General features: G+C 57.4%; 1 protein-coding gene and 1 gene segment (V, D, J or C); both read right to left on the reverse strand.

The window, feature by feature from the left end:
- Positions 1–15,693: 15,693 nt before the first annotated feature.
- LOC130148522 (T cell receptor alpha variable 12-3-like) lies at positions 15,694–17,151 on the reverse strand. The segment is given in 2 exon segments: positions 15,694–16,185; positions 16,978–17,151. Coding segments are annotated over 2 exon segments (438 nt in total).
- Positions 17,152–21,411: 4,260 nt separating this feature from the next.
- Positions 21,412–23,039, reverse strand: LOC130148283 (collagen alpha-1(I) chain-like). Its single transcript, XM_056336720.1, has 2 exons — positions 22,812–23,039; positions 21,412–22,274 (listed from the first exon to the last, which is right to left on the reverse strand). The coding sequence occupies exons 1-2, from the start codon at positions 22,861–22,863 to the stop codon at positions 21,682–21,684; spliced, it is 645 nt and encodes a 214-aa protein (XP_056192695.1). The 5' UTR covers positions 22,864–23,039; the 3' UTR covers positions 21,412–21,681.
- Positions 23,040–23,526: the final 487 nt, after the last annotated feature.

Below are 23,526 nucleotides of genomic sequence, written 5' to 3' on the forward strand. Positions count from 1 at the left end.
TGAAATGCCTGTGCTGTGCTCCTGCCTCCTCCAGCAGTGGCACCTGTTGCTCCTGCACTCAGCAGCTTCTGCCTTGCCAGGGTGGAGGGGCGACAGGCCTGCAGCTGGGGACCAACCTCTCTGACACATCCTCCCATGCAATGTCGTGGGAGTCTCTCCTTCCCTGATGCCTGTGTCCTCTCTCTCACAGCACAAGGCCTTGGTGGGGTTGGCCTGTCCTAGCGCCTTCACGGTGCCTAGCGCCAAGCTCCTGTCAGCACAGCCCAAGGCTGCAGCTCTTACAAACATCATCTTCAACACCCCCAAGCCCTGCAGACACCAACTGTCCCACTCAGCCCCACAGGCACTGTGGACTTTCTCCTTCTATCCAAAAGAAGATCGGTACTCGAGGAAGCAACACATGAAGCTTTGTGCCCCGCTGCTCAACCCCTCTTATAAATCAGCTTCTGCCAAGCTCACCCAACACCACACAGCCTTTCCCGATGACCGTAACCCTGCCAATTTCCCTTTCCTCCAAACCAGCTGGATCTCCAGCTGTCCTGCCCTTACTTCCAGTCCCATCAAACAAACCTGCCAAACTGTTTCTGCTCTTCCCATAGCATGATGTAGGTTGGACAGGGCCGGTCAGGGCTGTGTCCAGACGAGTCTTGAAAACGTCCAAGGCCAGAGCCTGCACAACATTTATGGACAGTGCATTCCAGTCCTTGAGCTTTTTCAGGGTCAAAAAGAACTGGAAAATAAGGTCCTCACACGTCAGTAGAATTCCGCAGGTTCCAAACTGTGTCTGTGGCCTCTCGGCCTACCGGCACCGTGCACTTGGAGAAGAGCCTGGCTTCATCTTCTCCACGTGCTCAGAGCACGTAGCTGTAGACACCCATAAGGTCTCCCTTTGAGCCTTCTTTTGCTAAGGCCTCGTTCCCTCAGGCTCTGAGTGCATCATGCCCTCAAGCTCCCTGCCTGCCTTGGGGCCTCCCGCTGGACTCCCTCCAACACGCCTGTACCTTGCCTGCACACCGAGGAGCCCCAGCCTGAACGCAGGAGCCCAGGCATGGTCTCAGGAGTGCCAAAGAGAGGAGAAGGATGACTTCCCTGCCTGTGCTGGCTCCGCTTTCGCTGGCATCTCAGAGCGCAGTAGGTGTGCTTTGCCACAAGGGCACACTGCTGACTCACCTGCAGCCACTGGCCACCAGGCATCCCCTGCCTCCCCAGCTGCCTGACCTCCAACCTGTGTCTACAGCACGGTCCCAGGGCCCTCCAGAAGCTGAAAGGTGCCTCTCCCCGGAGGAAGTGCTCGATCATGGCTCAGGCCTTTGGAGAACAATCCTCTTCTGGTGTGTCCTACCTGCATGGTCGCTTCTGGTGGAACTGCAGCGTAAATTCCTTCTGCCTGTGATCTGTCAAGCCAGAAAGGTATTTCAGCATTGCCTGGCTCCGTGTCCGCCGTATCTATCCGTTTGTCAGCTTTGGCACTGGGCTCATGCTCCACCTCGCTTTCTATAAGCTGCCAAAGGCTGATCCATGCATCTGAACAGGGTGAGATTGCAGGCTCAGGGTTCAGCCAACCCCCAGGTGCAAGGCAAGGAGGGGAATTGCTCAGGAATTGGCTGCAGTGCTGGGGGAACATACCTAGAATTCCCTTTACCTGTAAATCTCATCCCTTCGGGTGGGGAGAAGTGTCTCTTGGCAGCCACCACAGTCTCATATCCTATTTCCTCCATGAAAATCCCGACGTCTTGACAAAAGTGTACAAGTGGAAGGATGGAAATCCCTACATCCCTGTCCTCCACCAAGAGGGGATTATGAGTGTTTCACTGTGGAACGGCTCCCTCTGCAAGGGCAGGGGCTGGTCCCAGACCCCTGAGGAGATCACCAAGGTCAGGCGGGAGCTGCTACCACTGAGGGATTTAATGTTTCTTTTCCTTTCTTTTCCTGGTACCATGGGAATTCTTTGGGTGGCTGCAGCAAAGGGGATGTTCTCCAGCTTTACATTATCCTCCACACATAGGCTTGAGATGTGGACAGGCTCGATATCTGGAAGGGCCTTGAAAACGTCCACTCTGCGGTGCTTTCTTGAGCGCTTCTCATCATCAAAGAGCCTGGATCCAGACGCAGCTGCACAAGTCACACAGGCCTGTGCCTCACAGCAGTACAGGCTGGGGAGGCAGAGGCCCAGCCTCACCACAGCCCCCAGGTGCTGCTGCTGAGTAGGCTGAGCTCAGAGCTCCAGGCAAGCAGTGGCAGGGAGGGATGTGCCCCTCACAGCACCGCCCATGTTTCTATGCACTGCTGTGTGCTGTGGGCACCACTGTGGGCTCAGTGCACAGAAATAGGCAGCGCTGTCCTGGAGCTCAGCATCCCACACATGCAGAACCACCTGGGAGGTCTCCACAGACAGTGAAGACAAGAACCTCCCTGAATCCACCTGCAGTTTCCATTTGTACACTCCCTGCAGCAGCATCTGAGGGGACTGCGTCTGGCGCTGCTGGTACCAGAAGATGTAGGGACTGGCAGAACTGGTGGAGAAATTGCAGCGCAGAGCTGTGCTGTGTCCTCTCTGGATGGTCATTTCTGCGGGGAACTGGAGCACAGAGTCCTTTTGGGCATGACCTGTAAAGCCAGAAATATCTTTCAGCCTTGCTTGCCTGTGCACCAGTCCATCTGTCACTTCCTGGGCTTGCTCACTGTCCCCGCTCTCCATCTCACTTTTCCCAGGCTCTGAGATGCTGAGCTGCTTGTCCCTGCACCCTTCTTTCTGCAGCTGCTTGCCACTCCTCACCGCCCAGATCATCCTGCTTTCCAGCAGTGCGCACATGTCTTTCCAGCCACTCTTTCTCTCCGTATCTGCCTCTGAGCTATGTTAACTGCTGCTGTCTCCTTCAGCAGCAGCAGCCATGAGCTGTCCTTCTCCCACCTCTGACTGTATCTTCTTGCTAGCGAAGCTCCTCCATATGACACACCACGTCCTCTGCCCTTGCCCTGTCCCTGTACAGCATTTCAGCTCTCCTTGACTCTAGTTAGCCTTCTCTGTTTGTCCCCCGAGGTTTACAGACAGCCCTGCAGAGGCTGGTAACCTTTTCTCCAGCACACCTAGGAGAGAAGCTCCTAGATGCCACACAGCTCCGTTCCCCAGCGTCTTCCCTCTTTCAGGCTTGGACTGTATTAGCAGCACACTCAAGAATGCTCGGTACCTGCAAATGCAGCGTAAAGTCTTGTCCTTCCTCTTATGCTCGTTACTCCTGACATCTCCCACATTATTTGCCATACCCACCTGCAGCCCCGGCTCTCCCTACAGAAACACTCCCTGATCCCCCAGGCCGTCAGGACTGACACCTCCGTGCTTCCACCACCAGCTGCGCAAACTCTTGCCTCGTTCACCCCAGCCTGGAAGTGGCATCTCACCAAAGGCTGCCAGTCCCGCCAGGGCTGCCAGCACAATCAGGGCCATGTCACGCTCTCCCTTCACGGGGTGTGCAGGCACCTGCCAGCCGGAGGGACCTGATGCTTGCAACTTCACCTCTTCCTCTGCCTCTGCCCGATCAAAGAGGCCTCCAAACCACAGCCCAGAGGGTGGAGCAAAACTCTCTCCCTGCTGCTCCAGGCAGGCCTCGTTGCACCTGTCCCCCAGCCTCTACCACCAGAACGTTCTCCAGAGCCTCGTGGTGTAGGTACCGTCCATCAGAGGGAATGGCATCCCTGGTGATCTTCTCCTGGCATCGGACCCAGGTGTCGCACACTCTCCCTTCCCCTCTGGCCGTGGAGCAGGAACCTGAAGAGAAACATCTCTGTAAAGAGCATCTGCTGCAGAAACCAGCCGCACAGGGACAGGCACGCTCCCGCACTCTGGCAGGGGGAGGACACTGCCACACAGCTCTCCGTTGTACAGGCAGTCCCCCTGTGTCCCTTCACCTGCCCACATTAGCCACAGGCGCCAGGTGCTTGTCCCACCCTGGGCCCCAGAACCGCTATCCCCAGGCAAGCCAAAGGGCTGCTCGATTTTACTGCCTCCTGCTCCTGGAGCAGGGCTCCTCTGCCACTTCTCACCCAGGGCCCTTGGCTCACACAGCTGGCAGGGACTGCAGAAAACAGCTGGCGAGCGCAGCAGCCCCCATTCACAACCCCGCTCCCACAAGGCCTTCAGGGTCCTGCTGCTCAGCCGAGGCCGTGGCAGAAGGACGGTGGGCTGCCCTCTGCTCTCCAATGTCTGCAAACCTGCCAGGGGCTCCTGGTAATGCACTGTAGCTGCCACCACAGTCCCCAGCTGAGGCAGGACGAAGGGCTGAACCTTTCCCCTCTGCCTCTCAAGCCTGTGCACATGAACTTTCACAGCTGCGTCAGCTCCTGCAGCCGCACCAGCCTCGCTGGGGACTGGCTGGGACCAGGAGCCAACTTTCACATCTAGATGAACACGCCAACCAAATGTTTTATATATATATATCTGTATTTAGTATCCAATCATTGGTAAAATATGCATGATCATTAGTGAAAGATGTAGCTTAGATAGAATATAATCATTTGCAAAGATGGAGTGCATCCTTCCTTGCTTGGAGGCAGGTGGTCAAGGCTGTGAAACCAGATATATGGCCTTCTATGGAAACCGGTGGTTAAAATCAAGTAGGTAAGGGAGGCTCCCTTGGTTCCTCCTGGTAGCCCGGGCCAGGCTTTGGTGGGATCTGTGGGAGGAGTGTGAAACCAGATGTCTCTGCATTTGAAATCAGGTGATCTTGTTTATTCAACACTATAAGAGCTGGACCCTCTGACAGTGACTTTGGAGACCTCACCTATGAGTGGATGCCCTGTGTAGGACCTCCCAAATGCTGGGACAGGCTCTCCAAATCCTCACTGTAACCAGGGCTCCCAGCAGCTGTGGACCCGGATGACGGTAAAGTATTAAGGCAGTTGGTGATGTATCTTTCTTAACCGCTGTAGCCTGTCATAGGCAGCAGTGATTAGGTGCATTGCCTTGTTTTATTCTTGCTGTATCCTTTCACTTACTACTTGTTTCACTTCCTATTCTATTTTTTAAAATGTAAGTAAAGATAAACTCACTTCTTTAACTAGGGGTCTCTTTTCGTTGTACTGACCCGGTCTATGGCAAAACACCTCTCTGCAGGAGGCCTTCCCACAGCAGCAGGAGCAGGCTGGAAGTGGACTGTGAAGCCGGGGCAGCCAGTTTGTAATTGTGTGCCTGAGCCAACGTTACAAAGGTACCAGCAAGAAACCACTTCTCCTTGTGGATTCAAAGCAATGGCTTGCCCCCAGGCTGTCTCAGTTGTGACTTTCTGTTCTAACAGGGCCTGGCTATGTTAGTGGGGTGGAAGAGATCCCCAGCCCCTGCCTGCTGAGCAGCAGCAATGCCCGGCTCATGTGGCAGGAGGACCTCTGCTGCCTGCCTCCCTGTGCAGACCCAAGAGGAGTCGCTCCTCGCCAAGGACCACGACTGAAGGGCAATGTTTTATCAGGGCATTTCACTTGCATGTCTGAAATCCTTTTTCCCTAGCTGTGCTACAAGGAACCATCACCTGCAGCAGCACAGCTGCACTTCCTAACCCAACCACAGTAAACCTTGTAACAAGCTGGAGTTCCTTCTTAATGAGGATAGCACCTGCAATGGTCCTTGTAGAAGAGGGAGGGATGGCATTTCTCCATACAGACGAGTAAGCCATTTGGCCACAGCACCGCCAAGGCGCTGCTCCTGGCCCTTGGCATGCCCCCTGGTTTGCCTGCCCGACCGAGGAGATCTTGGACATGGAGGAAACGGGTACAGAATCCATGCAGGTTTTACAGTCCAAACTAAGGGCGCTGCTGCCAGAGGTTCTGGGGGTTTTTTGATGGTGATTTAAACCACCTACTGATGGAGCTGCCATGGTTCTTTACACCTCTCTTACTCCCCTGCTGATTGCCTTGATTTATACCCTGAGAACTCAGGTTGTCCCAGCTGCTACTATCTGCTGATTTGCAGTCAACTTCTGTCCAGCTTGCGGTGGTTCACAGTAGCAATGATGTCAGATCTGTTTCCAATGGAAGCAAATGCTCTAAAAGCATGACCAACCGCAATGGAGTAATCCTTCTGTGGACGCGATCTGCACAGTGTCCTGTGCCCTGGCTGTGGCCTGCTGATGTAAGGGGGAGTTTGTGAGCATTGTGGACTGTCTGAGAAGGGCATATATGACTGTTAATTGAAAACACTTGATTCACAGAGGTGAGGAGTGGAATGTATTTGGTTTATGGGGCAAGGTTATGGTAGCAGGGGGGCTGCCGGGGTGGCTTCTGTGAGAAGGTGCCAGTCAGTGCCGCCCCATGTTGTTCAGAGCCAGTTTCAGGTGGCTACAAGACGGACCTGCCACTGACCAAAGCTGGGCCAGTCAGTGACGGTGGTGGCGCCTCCACAATAATACATTTAAGAAGGTTGAAAAAGTGGTGCACAAGAGCATGTGGGAGAGAGGAATGAGAATATGGGAGAGAAACAACTCTGCAGGCACTGAAGTCAGCAAAGAAGGAGGAGGGGATGAGGTGCTCCAGGTTCATGTGTGGCTCATGACACAGGTTGTCCCTGATGAGCTGGTGATGCAGCTTGTCCCCCTGCAGCCCATGGAGGTTAAGGGTGGGGCAGACATCCACCTGCAGCCCATGGAGGAGCCCATGCCACAGCAGGTGGATGTGCCCTGAAGGAAGCTGTGACCCCATGGAGATCCCATCATGGAGCAGGCTTCTGGCAAGATCTGTGGCCCCACGGGGGATCCACGCTGTAGCAGTTTGTGAAGAACTGCAGCCCACGGAAAGGACTCGTGTTGGAGAAGGACAGTCTCCCACGGGAGGGACCCCACACCGCAGCAGGGAAAGAGCATGGGGAGGAAGAGGCGGCAGAGGGAATGAGTTATGAACTGACTGCAGCACCCATTGCACATCCTCCTGTGTTCCTCTGGGGGAGGAAGTAGGGACGTCAGGACGGAAGGTGAGCCCAGGCATAAGGAAGTGTTGCAGGGAAGGTGTTTTAAAATTTATTCTCATTTCTCATTCTCCTACTCTGATTTGATTGGCAAGAAATTAATTTCTCCAAGCTGAGCCTGTTTGCCTGTGACACCAACTGCTGGGTCAAAATTTCCCTGTCCTTGCCACAAACCATGAGCCTTCTTGTTTTTCCATCCTGGTGAGGAGTGGGAGTGATAGAGCAGAGTGGGGGAGACGTTGCATCCAGGCAAGGTCAACCCAACCCCAACACGCCATGCTCATGCTGGCCCAGTACAGCAGTAGAGATAGTTAACTGTCACAGCAGTATCCAAACTAGCCGGCTGCAACAAGGCTTTTACCATCACATACCCCCTTAACTTCAATAAGTAGCTCCCGCATCTTGCCCCGGCAGAGCTGCCAATCCCTCACAAGGTTTCACAAGGTCATCTACTGTCCATGCTGTTTCCTCATCCTCTTCAGGCCAGTCCACCCTGCTGCGTTCCTCTGCTGCATCTGGATTCTCTCTTCACCCAGGGCTCCTCTTGCAGCCAGCCTCTACCTTATCCAGCCCCCCCTTCTACTTCACACATCTCCCTGGCACTCTCCTTGGTTTTTTATACATCCAGAACACACGTGCACTCTTTCTCCTCCCTCTGCTTCTTCCAGGTCTCTCTTCATCCAGTGGTCCCCTTCCATACCCCTTAGAGCTATTTAACTACTTAGCAGGAACCAGCCACAGCTGCGCATTATCCACATCAGCCAACCCACCGACCCTGAAGGCAGCCCACAGCTGTGTATTATCAATGTTAATTAACAGGTTAATTGTATAATTAGGTTAATTATGTAAGGTTAATTGTATAATTGCTCTATAATTCCTCTATAGCTACCAAACTTCCCTTTGCAGAAGGGACATTGCAGCAGCAGAGCCACCTGGGAGGAGGTGACCAAAAAGCCCACTGCCCACACTCCCGGCGCTGGCAGGGAGCAGAGCTTCTTTGTCATGACAGTGCTTTTTGCCAAGCACTTTGCGTATGGTGACACCATGACTGAAGGCCATGGCTGAGAGGATCGGGAACTCAGGCATAGCCAGGAAGAAGCAGGAAAATAACAGCAGGAGACACAAAGGATTGTTCTGTTGGCAAGGAATCTTGGGGACAGCATCTGGGGGACGATGGTGGTGACACAGCAGATCTCCAGGAAGGAAAGCCTGACAGGAAGAAATGCACAAGGATCTGCAGGGAATTGCCTGATTTGAATGCCCAGGGAGCTTGTTAGTGTTAATAACAACTCCAAGCTGAGATCTTTGTGTGCGTCCTTGGGATGGGGAAAATTACCGGGTGGAAGCTGCTGCTGTGTTTGCCCAAGGCAGCCAGGCAAAGGTGAGACACCCACTAAGCTGAGCATCGTGCTGGAGCATTTGCGTTCGCTTTATTCTTGACATCGTGAACTCCCTGTGCCATGGCAGCACTTGGAGGACCTAGAGGTGTCACTTGGCCTTCCTAAAAGTCATGAAGAGCTCAGCATCCTTGGCAAGAGGAGAAGCAGCCTGAGGTGGCCTGGATGGGAATCGGTCCCCTCTGGGAAGGCGTTGCGGGACAATGCCGGCAGGCCTTTTCAGACAGGCCAGGGGACGCCACGGTACCCGCAAGGCTCTGACCCCGTGCTGGGCAAGCACGAGCGCGTGGTGGGAAACACGCTGCGCCCCGCTGCCTTGCACAGACCCTCTCAGGCTCCCCGTGCAGCGCGGCCCAAGCGCGGCTGTTTGCTGCCTCGGAGCACCGATGCGCAGCAGCCCTCAAGGAGGAGAGGTGCTGAGCCCGGGCAGCGACTGCAAGGGGCACCCGCTGATCCCGGTGCCGGTGCCGGTGCCGCAGGCGGTGGCGGGAAGCGCCCGCGGCCGGGCGGGCCGAGGCGGCAGCGCCCCCTGGCGGGCCCGGCCGGGGCTGTCCCCCCGCCCCCGACACACACGCCCGGCCCCGGCCGCCGAGGTTCGTGCCCGGCCGCAGCCCCGGCTCCGAGCCCCGTGTCTCCCACGGCGCAGTAATACACCGCCGCGTCCCTGCGCCGGGGCCGGGCGAGCCACAGGGCGCTGGACCGGCGGTCTGCCGCCACCGACATCCGCCCCGGAGGGTCCTGCACCTCTCTGGACCCTTTGTAACCGCTCGTGATGAATGCGGGGCCTCGGCCCGGGAGCTGGCGGTACCACTGGATGAAGTCTCCTGTCCCTATGCTGGGGTGTGAGCAGTTGATGGCGATGCCGGTGTCCTCGGTGGTCTCTGCCGACGGCTCCTGCTGCACCTGGGCTCTGCCCACAGCCACTGCCGAGGAGAAAAAGAAGGGGGAATCCTCAAAACCTGCTTTGTGCCCTGCCCCGCCTGCCGTTCGCCATGGCAAATCCCAGTCGGCAACATTCGGGCATGGCGGGGGGAGAAGAGTTTCCAGAGGATGTCTAGCGGTGCATTAACGGAGGTGTCCGTTAACGGCTGGCAGACATACGCACGCGAGAGCGACAGGTGGAGTCACTGGAGAAAAACAGGGACAAAGGGAAGGAGCCCGAGGGGAAGCAGCAGCGGGGAAGCAGCAGCGGGGAAGGAGCCCGAGGGGAAGCAGCAGCGGGGAAGGAGCGGCTGCAGGCGCTCCGCGGCAGAAGGCGGAGGGAAGGAGGCAGCGGGCAGGGCTGGACAGCGAGAGCACGGCGAGTTTCCGCAGGGAAGGCGGGATGGCAGCAGAGGGAGGGAGGGACGCGAGCCCGGCGCGGCGGCAGGGCTCCGTGCAGAAGCCCGAGGGGACGGCAGCCCCGCGGGGGCCCCCGCAGGCCGAGCCCCGGCCCGCCCCCCGCCGCCAGCCCCGCGCACCCAGCAGCAGCGCGGCCAGCCCCGCCAGCCCTGCGCCCCGGCCCCGCCGCATGCCGCCGCTCCGCCGCCCGCGCCTCGCTGCCCCGCGCCAGCCCCGGCTCTGGGCGGCGGCCGCGGCGCCTCCTCTCCGCCGCCTCCTCTGCTCCGCGCCGCCGCCAGCTCCGCCCCGGGGCTGAGCCCGGCGCCGGCGCCGCTCGGGGGCTCGCCGCAGCCTGGGGCAGCAGCGGGGCCTCGGCCCGGGAGATGGAGCAGCTTCCGGAGCTGCCTCCCCGCTCCGGGGCTGGAAGCGGCAGCCCCCGCTGCCCTGCGGGTGCCGGGGAGCAGCCTCAGAGCCTGCCTTCTGCTGCCTCTGCAGCCCACTTGGGTCATAGAGAAGGTGTGCGAGAAGATGCCGCTCCAGCTGTTGCCCAGCAGTGCTGAGAAAAGGGGAGCAATCGCCTCTCTTGGCCTCTTGGCAATGCTTTGTCTGAGGCGGCCGAGGATTCCCTTGGAACTCCTTGGCGCAGGGGCACAGTACTGGCTCATGGCCAGCTTGGTGTCTACCAGAAGCCTAGTTTGTTCTCTGCACAGGACTGCTTTCTATGGGTGACCCCGGGCTGCCCTGGTGCGTGGTGCTGTTCTTCCAAGGACGGGAGTTTTTCCCTTTCCCTTGTTGAACTGCATGAGGTTCCCATCAGCCCATTTCTCCAGCCTGGTGTGGTCCCTGTGGCCAGTGGCCAGACCCTCTGGAACAGCAGCCACTCCTCCCAGGTTGGGGTGCTCTGCAACCCTGCTGCGGGCACGCTCTGTTCCATCATAGAGATCATTAGAGAAGGGGTTGAACAGGGCCCACTATTGATCCATGGAACACCCACTACTCAGTGGCCTGTGACTCAGTTTTGCGCCACTGACCAGCCCCCCCTGGGCCTGGACATTCAGAGAGTTTTCAATCCACCTCACTGTCTGCTCATGCAGCGCTCTATGTCAATGGCTTCTTTAATGAGGACGGCATCAAAGGCCTTGCTCAAGTGGAGCCAGATGAGATCCACTGCTCTCCCATCATCTCCCAAGCCAGCCTCTTCATCGCAGAAGCTTACCAGCTTGGTCAGGCGTGAGTTCCCTTTGGTGAAGCCATACTGACTACTCATGGTGGCTTTCTCATCGCTATCATGCCTGCATTAATCAGGCTTTCTGGGATTACCTGCTCCATCCCCTTCACAGAGACTGAGGTGAGGCTGAAAAGCCTGTGGTTCCTTGGATTCTCCTTCTTTTTTCTTGAATGAAGGAGCAACATTGGCTTTCCTCCAGTGCTCAGGCACGTCTTCCAGTCACCGTGGTCATTTGAAGATACTCGTGAGTGACCTGGCAATGACATGAGCCAGCTCCCTCAGCTCTTGCGGTGCATGCTGTCAGAGCCCACGGACAGTTTCTATGTGCAGTTTGCTTCAGTATTCCCTGACCTGATCTCCTTCTGCCAAGGGCAGGTCTCCCTTACTCCCGACTTTCCCCAGGTCTGCAATTGGGATTCCTGAAGGCCAGTCTTGCTAGTAAGGAGTGAGGCAAAAGCGGCCTTCAGCACCTCAGTTTTTCCCCTATTCTGTGCCACCAGGGCCCTCATCTCATTGAGCATGCTCCTTCATTTGCCGTATTCTTCCTTTTGTTACCCATGCCCTTAGAGGAGCCCTTCTTGCCTTTGACATCCCTCCCTCGACTGACTTCCAGCTGGGCTTTCTCTTCCTTAACCTCATTGGAGGTTGTCTCTGTACGCCTCCCAGGTTACTTGTTGTGGCTTCCACCTTCCGTATGCTTCCTTTTTGTGTTTGAATTCCACCAGGAGCTCCTTGTTCATCCATGTAGGCCTCCTGGCGTTCTTTCCAGACTTCTTCCTTGTTGGGATGGGCTGCTCTTGAGCCCGGAGAATGCAATTCTTGACTAGGAACCAGCTTTCTTGGGCCCCTGTTGCCTCTAGGGCCTTATCCCAGGGGACTCTTCTGAGTACATCTTTGAAGCAGCCAAAGATTCAGCCTCCCCTTCCCTTTCAGGCTGAGGAAGACACAGCCAGCTCCTCCCAAGTCAGTGACAATCAGACCCTGTATCCTGGCATCTCTGCTCAGGAGCAGCCCCTTGGCCTCAGAGCATGTCCTGCAGATGGGCAGCCCAACCACGGCTGTCCCTCAGTGAGGATCCTGGTGCTGCTGGCGTGCCTGAGCTGTCAGCAGCTCTCAGGCCTATGAGGAATGGTATTCCTCATGGTTTCGGTAGCGTAGTGCTGCAAAAGGAAGCTCAGTGAGAAGATGGCTCCAAAGGAAGCAGGAGTGGGGCTGGAGTGAGGAAAAGCATTTACAAGAGCCCAAGACATTCTCCTCCTCCTCCTCCTCCCACCTGTCCCCATAATGATGGGCCATGGCCTGCACCCAAGGGCAAGGATAGCAAGGGCAGGTCACCTGTACACCCTCTATGCCAGAAACAGTTCCCTGCACAGCACGGCAGTTGCACGCATGGGCAGGGCTAAGGCGACTCACAGGCTGACGCTGAAATCAGCCTGGCCAGGCCACAGACGACGGCACCCAGTGCCCAAGCCCCCGCAGCTGCTCTGTGCTGCCTGGCCTTCCCCCAGGCAGGAAGCAGCTTTCCCCCAGGCCAGCTCTTCTCCTGGAGGACATGTTGCCCACCTCTGCCTGCTGGTCTGCTCCCCCATTCAGCTCTTGGATAGACTTGTACAGCATGGTCCCGCTGCAGAAGAGATGAGGCAGGGCTGAGGGCAGCACACAAGGTAGGGCATAAGAAAGGCTCCAGGGACGGACAGAGCGCACTGAGAAGAGACTTCCTCAGGCTCCCAACACACAGCAGCCGGAGGGTTTTCCAAAATCCTTGTCATCATGTCGTTCCAGGAAGGAGCATTGCCACGTGGCATGTCACTTATGTACCTTTCCTCTTACCTTGAGCTCTGACCTGTGAGGGACGCATCCTCGAGCAGCTGCTCTAAGAGACAGGCCTGCAGGAATACCTGAAGAAGCAACGTGCCGCAGGGAAACCAGAAAGCAAAGAGCAGCAGCAAGGCACCAATGCAGAAACTGCGCTGATCTCCTGCATTGCCTGTCACCTCAGCAGAGCCATTGGGCAGAATACTCACGTAAGCCACAGCGAAGGCACGGGGACCTCAGATTCTTTCACCGCCTTCTGCTGCCTCTCAGGCCACTGACACCGGCCCTCCCTGGAAGAGGGTCTTGGCCTGCAGAGCTCTGGGTGGACGGGGGAAGGAGCGCTGCCCGGGGACACCTGAGGGCCCCTTCCCCCAAGCTCAGCCTTGCACAGGCACGTCCCCTCCCTCCCCTGGCTCGTCGCACAGCCGGAGCATCTCCCTGTGCCAGGGTGTCTTGCACAGCAGCGAGGTGCACGGCACTGGCCGAGACCTCGACTTGCGCTGGCTGCAGGACGCTCTATTTCCCTGTGGTGTTCAGCAACGTGGTGAAATGGCCGCTCTGCCTGGGACTACCCGCTGCCTGCTACGAGACGTGCTGTGGGGCTTAGCCTTTCTTCTGCTGGTACCAGAGCAGACGAGGAATCGTACCGTCAGTCAAAGCCAAGGCTTACCCAGCGGTTGCCTCAGGAAGTCAACGATGACGAGATACGCAAGGACCATGCTGAGATGGATCGTCCTGCATGTGTGAGAGCGACTCAAAGACCGCCCGCGTCCCCACCGGGAGCTCTGAGAGAGCAGAGCTGCAGGAAACGACTCTGCCAGGGGAACCCAGAACGAGAAAGGGAGGAGAGAATTCTTGTTCTTAGCATGCCTGAAATGCCTGTGCTGTGCTCCTGCCTCCTCCAGCAGTGGCACCTGTTGCTCCTGCACTCAGCAGCTTCTGCCTTGCCAGGGTGGAGGGGCGACAGGCCTGCAGCTGGGGACCAACCTCTCTGACACATCCCCCCATGCAATGTCGTGGGAGTCTCTCCTTCCCTGATGCCTGTGTCCTCTCTCTCACAGCACAAGGCCTTGGTGGGGTTGGCCTGTCCTAGCGCCTTCACGGTGCCTAGCGCCAAGCTCCTGTCAGCACAGCCCAAGGCTGCAGCTCTTACAAACATCATCTTCAACACCCCCAAGCCCTGCAGACACCAACTGTCCCACTCAGCCCCACAGGCACTGTGGACTTTCTCCTTCTATCCAAAAGAAGATCGGTACTCGAGGAAGCAACACAGGAAGCTTTGTGCCCCGCTGCTCAACCCCTCTTATAAATCAGCTTCTGCCAAGCTCACCCAACACCACACAGCCTTTCCCGATGACCGTAACCCTGCCAATTTCCCTTTCCTCCAAAGCAGCTGGATCTCCAGCTGTCCTCCCCTTACTTCCAGTCCCATCAAACAAACCTGCCAAACTGTTTCTGCTCTTCCCATAGCATGATGTAGGTTGGACAGGGCCGGTCAGGGCTGTGTCCAGACGAGTCTTGAAAACGTCCAAGGCCAGAGCCTGCACAACATTTATGGACAGTGCATTCCAGTCCTTGAGCTTTTTCAGGGTCAAAAAGAACTGGAAAATAAGGTCCTCACACGTCAGTAGAATTCCGCAGGTTCCAAACTGTGTCTGTGGCCTCTCGGCCTACCGGCACCGTGCACTTGGAGAAGAGCCTGGCTTCATCTTCTCCACGTGCTCAGAGCACGTAGCTGTAGACACCCATAAGGTCTCCCTTTGAGCCTTCTTTTGCTAAGGCCTCGTTCCCTCAGGCTCTGAGTGCATCATGCCCTCAAGCTCCCTGCCTGCCTTGGGGCCTCCCGCTGGACTCCCTCCAACACGCCTGTACCTTGCCTGCACACCGAGGAGCCCCAGCCTGAACGCAGGAGCCCAGGCATGGTCTCAGGAGTGCCAAAGAGAGGAGAAGGATGACTTCCCTGCCTGTGCTGGCTCCGCTTTCGCTGGCATCTCAGAGCGCAAGTAGGTGTGCTTTGCCACAAGGGCACACTGCTGACCCACCTGCAGCCACTGGCCACCAGGCATCCCCTGCCTCCCCAGCTGCCTGACCTCCAACCTGTGTCTACAGCACGGTCCCAGCGCCCTCCAGAAGCTGAAAGGTGCCTCTCCCCGGAGGAAGTGCTCGATCATGGCTCAGGCCTTTGGAGAACAATCCTCTTCTGGTGTGTCCTACCTGCATGGTCGCTTCTGGTGGAACTGCAGCGTAAATTCCTTCTGCCTGTGATCTGTCAAGCCAGAAAGGTATTTCAGCATTGCCTGGCTCCGTGTCCGCCGTATCTATCCGTTTGTCAGCTTTGGCACTGGGCTCATGCTCCACCTCGCTTTCTATAAGCTGCCAAAGGCTGATCCATGCATCTGAACAGGGTGAGATTGCAGGCTCAGGGTTCAGCCAACCCCCAGGTGCAAGGCAAGGAGGGGAATTGCTCAGGAATTGGCTGCAGTGCTGGGGGAACATACCTAGAATTCCCTTTACCTGTAAATCTCATCCCTTCGGGTGGGGAGAAGTGTCTCTTGGCAGCCACCACAGTCTCATATCCTATTTCCTCCATGAAAATCCCGACGTCTTGACAAAAGTGTACAAGTGGAAGGATGGAAATCCCTACATCCCTGTCCTCCACCAAGAGGGGATTATGAGTGTTTCACTGTGGAACGGCTCCCTCTGCAAGGGCAGGGGCTGGTCCCAGACCCCTGAGGAGATCACCAAGGTCAGGCGGGAGCTGCTACCACTGAGGGATTTAATGTTTCTTTTCCTTTCTTTTCCTGGTACCATGGGAATTCTTTGGGTGGCTGCAGCAAAGGGGATGTTCTCCAGCTTTGCATTATCCTCCACACATAGGCTTGAGATGTGGACAGGCTCGATATCTGGAAGGGCCTTGAAAACGTCCACTCTGCGGTGCTTTCTTGAGCGCTTCTCATCATCAAAGAGCCTGGATCCAGAGGCAGCTGCACAAGTCACACAGGCCTGTGCCTCACAGCAGTACAGGCTGGGGAGGCAGAGGCCCAGCCTCACCACAGCCCCCAGGTGCTGCTGCTGAGTAGGCTGAGCTCAGAGCTCCAGGCAAGCAGTGGCAGGGAGGGATGTGCCCCTCACAGCACCGCCCATGTTTCTATGCGCTGCTGCGTGCTGTGGGCACCACTGTGGGCTCAGTGCACAGAAATAGGCAGCGCTGTCCTGGAGCTCAGCATCCCGCACATGCAGAACCACCTGGGAGGTCTCCACAGACAGTGAAGACAAGAACTTCCCTGAATCCACCTGCAGTTTCCATTTGTACACTCCCTGCAGCAGCATCTGAGGGGACTGCGTCTGGCGCTGCTGGTACCAGAAGATGTAGGGACTGGCAGAACTGGTGGAGAAATTGCAGCGCAGAGCTGTGCTGTGTCCTCTCTGGATGGTCATTTCTGCGGGGAACTGGAGCACAGAGTCCTTTTGGGCATGACCTGTAAAGCCAGAAATATCTTTCAGCCTTGCTTGCCTGTGCACCAGTCCATCTGTCACTTCCTGGGCTTGCTCACTGTCCCCGCTCTCCATCTCACTTTTCCCAGGCTCTGAGATGCTGAGCTGCTTGTCCCTGCACCCTTCTTTCTGCAGCTGCTTGCCACTCCTCACCGCCCAGATCATCCTGCTTTCCAGCAGTGCGCACATGTCTTTCCAGCCACTCTTTCTCTCCGTATCTGCCTCTGAGCTATGTTAACTGCTGCTGTCTCCTTCAGCAGCAGCAGCCATGAGCTGTCCTTCTCCCACCTCTGACTGTATCTTCTTGCTAGCGAAGCTCCTCCATATGACACACCACGTCCTCTGCCCTTGCCCTGTCCCTGTACAGCATTTCAGCTCTCCTTGACTCTAGTTAGCCTTCTCTGTTTGTCCCCCGAGGTTTAGAGACAGCCCTGCAGAGGCTGGTAACCTTTTCTCCAGCACACCTAGGAGAGAAGCTCCTAGATGCCACACAGCTCCGTTCCCCAGCGTCTTCCCTCTTTCAGGCTTGGACTGTATTAGCAGCACACTCAAGAATGCTCGGTACCTGCAAATGCAGGGTAAAGTCTTGTCCTTCCTCTTATGCTCGTTACTCCTGACATCTCCCACATTATTTGCCATACCCACCTGCAGCCCCGGCTCTCCCTACAGAAACACTCCCTGATCCCCCAGGCCGTCAGGACTGACACCTCCGTGCTTCCACCACCAGCTGCGCAAACTCTTGCCTCGTTCACCCCAGCCTGGAAGTGGCATCTCACCAAAGGCTGCCAGTCCCGCCAGGGCTGCCAGCACAATCAGGGCCATGTCACGCTCTCCCTTCACGGGGTGTGCAGGCACCTGCCAGCCGGAGGGACCTGATGCTTGCAACTTCACCTCTTCCTCTGCCTCTGCCCGATCAAAGAGGCCTCCAAACCACAGCCCAGAGGGCGGAGCAAAACTCTCTCCCTGCTGCTCCAGGCAGGCCTCGTTGCACCTGTCCCCCAGCCTCTACCACCAGAACGTTCTCCAGAGCCTCGTGGTGTAGGTACCGTCCATCAGAGGGAATGGCATCCCTGGTGATCTTCTCCTGGCATCGGACCCAGGTGTCGCACACTCTCCCTTCCCCTCTGGCCGTGGAGCAGGAACCTGAAGAGAAACATCTCTGTAAAGAGCATCTGCTGCAGAAACCAGCCGCACAGGGACAGGCACGCTCCCGCACTCTGGCAGGGGGAGGACACTGCCACACAGCTCTCCGTTGTACAGGCAGTCCCCCTGTGTCCCTTCACCTGCCCACATTAGCCACAGGCGCCAGGTGCTTGTCCCACCCTGGGCCCCAGAACCGCTATCCCCAGGCAAGCCAAAGGGCTGCTCGGTTTTACTGCCTCCTGCTCCTGGAGCAGGGCTCCTCTGCCACTTCTCACCCAGGGCCCTTGGCTCACACAGCTGGCAGGGACTGCAGAAAACAGCTGGCGAGCGCAGCAGCCCCCATTCACAACCCCGCTCCCACAAGGCCTTCAGGGTCCTGCTGCTCAGCCGAGGCCGTGGCAGAAGGACGGTGGGCTGCCCTCTGCTCTCCAATGTCTGCAAACCTGCCAGGGGCTCCTGGTAATGCACTGTAGCTGCCACCACAGTCCCCAGCTGAGGCAGGACGAAGGGCTGAACCTTTCCCCTCTGCCTCTCAAGCCTGTGCACATGAACTTTCACAGCTGCGTCAGCTCCTGCAGCCGCACCAGCCTCGCTGGGGACTGGCTGGGACCAGGAGCCAACTTTCACATCTAGATGAACACGCCAACCAAATGTTTTATATATATATATCTGTATTTAGTATCCAATCATTGGTAAAATATGCATGATCATTAGTGAAAGATGTAGCTTAGATAGAATATAATCATTTGCAAAGATGGAGTGCATCCTTCCTTGCTTGGAGGCAGGTGGTCAAGGCTGTGAAACCAGATATATGGCCTTCTATGGAAACCGGTGGTTAAAATCAAGTAGGTAAGGGAGGCTCCCTTGGTTCCTCCTGGTAGCCCGGGCCAGGCTTTGGTGGGATCTGTGGGAGGAGTGTGAAACCAGATGTCTCTGCATTTGAAATCAGGTGATCTTGTTTATTCAACACTATAAGAGCTGGACCCTCTGACAGTGACTTTGGAGACCTCACCTATGAGTGGATGCCCTGTGTAGGACCTCCCAAATGCTGGGACAGGCTCTCCAAATCCTCACTGTAACCAGGGCTCCCAGCAGCTGTGGACCCGGATGACGGTAAAGTATTAAGGCAGTTGGTGATGTATCTTTCTTAACCGCTGTAGCCTGTCATAGGCAGCAGTGATTAGGTGCATTGCCTTGTTTTATTCTTGCTGTATCCTTTCACTTACTACTTGTTTCACTTCCTATTCTATTTTTTAAAATGTAAGTAAAGATAAACTCACTTCTTTAACTAGGGGTCTCTTTTCGTTGTACTGACCCGGTCTATGGCAAAACACCTCTCTGCAGGAGGCCTTCCCACAGCAGCAGGAGCAGGCTGGAAGTGGACTGTGAAGCCGGGGCAGCCAGTTTGTAATTGTGTGCCTGAGCCAACGTTACAAAGGTACCAGCAAGAAACCAATTCTCCTTGTGGATTCAAAGCAATGGCTTGCCCCCAGGCTGTCTCAGTTGTGACTTTCTGTTCTAACAGGGCCTGGCTATGTTAGTGGGGTGGAAGAGATCCCCAGCCCCTGCCTGCTGAGCAGCAGCAATGCCCGGCTCATGTGGCAGGAGGACCTCTGCTGCCTGCCTCCCTGTGCAGACCCAAGAGGAGTCGCTCCTCGCCAAGGACCACGACTGAAGGGCAATGTTTTATCAGGGCATTTCACTTGCATGTCTGAAATCCTTTTTCCCTAGCTGTGCTACAAGGAACCATCACCTGCAGCAGCACAGCTGCACTTCCTAACCCAACCACAGTAAACCTTGTAACAAGCTGGAGTTCCTTCTTAATGAGGATAGCACCTGCAATGGTCCTTGTAGAAGAGGGAGGGATGGCATTTCTCCATACAGACGAGTAAGCCATTTGGCCACAGCACCGCCAAGGCGCTGCTCCTGGCCCTTGGCATGCCCCCTGGTTTGCCTGCCCGACCGAGGAGATCTTGGACATGGAGGAAACGGGTACAGAATCCATGCAGGTTTTACAGTCCAAACTAAGGGCGCTGCTGCCAGAGGTTCTGGGGGTTTTTTGATGGTGATTTAAACCACCTACTGATGGAGCTGCCATGGTTCTTTACACCTCTCTTACTCCCCTGCTGATTGCCTTGATTTATACCCTGAGAACTCAGGATGTCCCAGCTGCTACTATCTGCTGATTTGCAATCAACTTCTGTCCGGCTTGCGGTGGTTCACAGTAGCAATGATGTCAGATCTGTTTCCAATGGAAGCAAATGCTCTAAAAGCATGACCAACCGCAATGGAGTAATCCTTCTGTGGACGCGATCTGCACAGTGTCCTGTGCCCTGGCTGTGGCCTGCTGATGTAAGGGGGAGTTTGTGAGCATTGTGGACTGTCTGAGAAGGGCATATATGACTGTTAATTGAAAACACTTGATTCACAGAGGTGAGGAGTGGAATGTATTTGGTTTATGGGGCAAGGTTATGGTAGCAGGGGGGCTGCCGGGGTGGCTTCTGTGAGAAGATGCCAGTCAGTGCCGCCCCATGTTGTTCAGAGCCAGTTTCAGGTGGCTACAAGACGGACCTGCCACTGACCAAAGCTGGGCCAGTCAGTGACGGTGGTGGCGCCTCCACAATAATACATTTAAGAAGGTTGAAAAAGTGGTGCACAAGAGCATGTGGGAGAGAGGAATGAGAATATGGGAGAGAAACAACTCTGCAGGCACTGAAGTCAGCAAAGAAGGAGGAGGGGATGAGGTGCTCCAGGTTCATGTGTGGCTCATGACACAGGTTGTCCCTGATGAGCTGGTGATGCAGCTTGTCCCCCTGCAGCCCATGGAGGTTAAGGGTGGGGCAGACATCCACCTGCAGCCCATGGAGGAGCCCATGCAGCAGGAGCCACAGCAGGTGCCCTGAAGGAAGCTGTGACCCCATGGAGATCCCATCATGGAGCAGGCTTCTGGCAAGATCTGTGGCCCCACGGGGGATCCACGCTGTAGCAGTTTGGGAAGAACTGCAGCCCACGGAAAGGACTCGTGTTGGAGAAGGACAGTCTCCCACGGGAGGGACCCCACACCGCAGCAGGGAAAGAGCATGAGGAGGAAGAGGCGGCAGAGGGAATGAGTTATGAACTGACTGCAGCACCCATTGCACATCCTCCTGTGTTCCTCTGGGGGAGGAAGTAGGGACGTCAGGACGGAAGGTGAGCCCAGGCATAAGGAAGTGTTGCAGGGAAGGTGTTTTAAAATTTATTCTCATTTCTCATTCTCCTACTCTGATTTGATTGGCAAGAAATTAATTTCTCCAAGCTGAGCCTGTTTGCCTGTGACACCAACTGCTGGGTCAAAATTTCCCTGTCCTTGCCACAAACCATGAGCCTTCTTATTTTTCCATCCTGGTGAGGAGTGGGAGTGATAGAGCAGAGTGGGGGAGACGTTGCAGCCAGGCAAGGTCAACCCAACCCCAACACGCCATGCTCATGCTGGCCCAGTACAGCAGTAGAAATGGTCTAACAACCTTCCTGGTGCAGAAGGGACATTGCAGCAGCAGAGCCACCTGGGAGGAGGTGACCAAAAAGCCCACTGCCCACACTCCCGGCGCTGGCAGGGAGCAGAGCTTCTTTGTCATGACAGTGCTTTTTGCCAAGCACTTTGCGTATGGTGACACCATGACTGAAGGCCATGGCTGAGAGGATCGGGAACTCAGGCATAGCCAGGAAGAAGCAGGAAAATAACAGCAGGAGACACAAAGGATTGTTCTGTTGGCAAGGAATCTTGGGGACAGCATCTGGGGGACGATGGTGGTGACACAGCAGATCTCCAGGAAGGAAAGCCTGACAGGAAGAAATGCACAAGGATCTGCAGGGAATTGCCTGATTTGAATGCCCAGGGAGCTTGTTAGTGTTAATAACAACTCCAAGCTGAGATCTTTGCGTGCGTCCTTGGGATGGGGAAAATTACCGGGTGGAAGCTGCTGCTGTGTTTGCCCAAGGCAGCCAGGCAAAGGTGAGACACCCACTAAGCTGAGCATCGTGCTGGAGCATTTGCGTTCGCTTTATTCTTGACATCGTGAACTCCCTGTGCCATGGCAGCACTTGGAGGACCTAGAGGTGTCACTTGGCCTTCCTAAAAGTCATGAAGAGCTCAGCATCCTTGGCAAGAGGAGAAGCAGCCTGAGGTGGCCTGGATGGGAATCGGTCCCCTCTGGGAAGGCGTTGCGGGACAATGCCGGCAGGCCTTTTCAGACAGGCCAGGGGACGCCACGGTACCCGCAAGGCTCTGACCCCGTGCTGGGCAAGCACGAGCGCGTGGTGGGAAACACGCTGCGCCCCGCTGCCTTGCACAGACCCTCTCAGGCTCCCCGTGCAGCGCGGCCCAAGCGCGGCTGTTTGCTGCCTCGGAGCACCGATGCGCAGCAGCCCTCGAGGAGGAGAGGTGCTGAGCCCGGGCAGCGACTGCAAGGGGCACCCGCTGATCCCGGTGCCGGTGCCGGTGCCGCAGGCGGTGGCGGGAAGCGCCCGCGGCCGGGCGGGCCGAGGCGGCAGCGCCCCCTGGCGGGCCCGGCCGGGGCTGTCCCCCCGCCCCCGACACACACGCCCGGCCCCGGCCGCCGAGGTTCGTGCCCGGCCGCAGCCCCGGCTCCGAGCCCCGTGTCTCCCACGGCGCAGTAATACACCGCCGCGTCCCTGCGCCGGGGCCGGGCGAGCCACAGGGCGCTGGACCGGCGGTCTGCCGCCACCGACATCCGCCCCGGAGGGTCCTGCACCTCTCTGGACCCTTTGTGACCGCTCGTGATGAATGCGGGGCCTCGGCCCGGGAGCTGGCGGTACCAGTAGATTAAGTCTCCTGTCCCTATGCTGGGGTGTGAGCAGTTGATGGCGATGCCGGTGTCCTCGGTGGTCTCTGCCGACGGCTCCTGCTGCACCTGGGCTCTGCCCACAGCCACTGCCGAGGAGAAAAAGAAGGGGGAATCCTCAAAACCTGCTTTGTGCCCTGCCCCGCCTGCCGTTCGCCATGGCAAATCCCAGCCAGGACCGTTCGGGCATGGGGGGGGGAGAAGAGTTTCCAGAGGATGTCTACAGGTGCATTAACGGAGGTGTCCGTTAACGGCTGGCAGACATACGAACGCGAGAGTGACAGGTGGAGTCACTGGACAAAAACAGGGACAAAGGGAAGGAGCCCGAGGGGAAGCAGCAGCGGGGAAGCAGCAGCGGGGAAGGAGCCCGAGGGGAAGCAGCAGCGGGGAAGGAGCGGCTGCAGGCGCTCCGCGGCAGAAGGCGGAGGGAAGGAGGCAGCGGGCAGGGCTGGACAGCGAGAGCACGGCGAGTTTCCGCAGGGAAGGCGGGATGGCAGCAGAGGGAGGGAGGGACGCGAGCCCGGCGCGGCGGCAGGGCTCCGTGCAGAAGCCCGAGGGGACGGCAGCCCCGCGGGGGCCCCCGCAGGCCGAGCCCCGGCCCGCCCCCCGCCGCCAGCCCCGCGCACCCAGCAGCAGCGCGGCCAGCCCCGCCAGCCCTGCGCCCCGGCCCCGCCGCATGCCGCCGCTCCGCCGCCCGCGCCTCGCTGCCCCGCGCCAGCCCCGGCTCTGGGCGGCGGCCGCGGCGCCTCCTCTCCGCCGCCTCCTCTGCTCCGCGCCGCCGCCAGCTCCGCCCCGGGGCTGAGCCCGGCGCCGGCGCCGCTCGGGGGCTCGCCGCAGCCTGGGGCAGCAGCGGGGCCTCGGCCCGGGAGATGGAGCAGCTTCCAGAGCTGCCTCCCCGCTCCGGGGCTGGAAGCGGCAGCCCCCGCTGCCCTGCGGGTGCCGGGGAGCAGCCTCAGAGCCTGCCTTCTGCTGCCTCTGCAGCCCACTTGGGTCATAGAGAAGGTGTGCGAGAAGATGCCGCTCCAGCTGTTGCCCAGCAGTGCTGAGAAAAGGGGAGCAATCGCCTCTCTTGGCCTCTTGGCAATGCTTTGTCTGAGGCGGCCGAGGATTCCCTTGGAACTCCTTGGCGCAGGGGCACAGTACTGGCTCATGGCCAGCTTGGTGTCTACCAGAAGCCTAGTTTGTTCTCTGCACAGGACTGCTTTCTATGGGTGACCCCGGGCTGCCCTGGTGCGTGGTGCTGTTCTTCCAAGGACAGGAGTTTTTCCCTTTCCCTTGTTTCCCTTGTTTCCCGCCCGCGTCCCCACCGGGAGCTCTGAGAGAGCAGAGCTGCAGGAAACG

This window comes from Falco biarmicus, chromosome 4 (genome assembly GCF_023638135.1).
Source record: "Falco biarmicus isolate bFalBia1 chromosome 4, bFalBia1.pri, whole genome shotgun sequence".
NCBI lineage: Eukaryota > Metazoa > Chordata > Aves > Falconiformes > Falconidae > Falco > Falco biarmicus.

Coding starts and splice junctions, on each gene's coding strand:
- LOC130148283 (XM_056336720.1), bottom strand. CDS start 22,863: ATGCGGCGGGGCCGGGGCGCAGGGCTGGCGGGGCTGGCCGCGCTGCTG. Junction 22,275..22,811: donor GCTGGCCGCGCTGCTGCTGG/GTGCGCGGGGCT, acceptor TCTCCTCGGCAG/TGGCTGTGGGCAGAGCCCAG.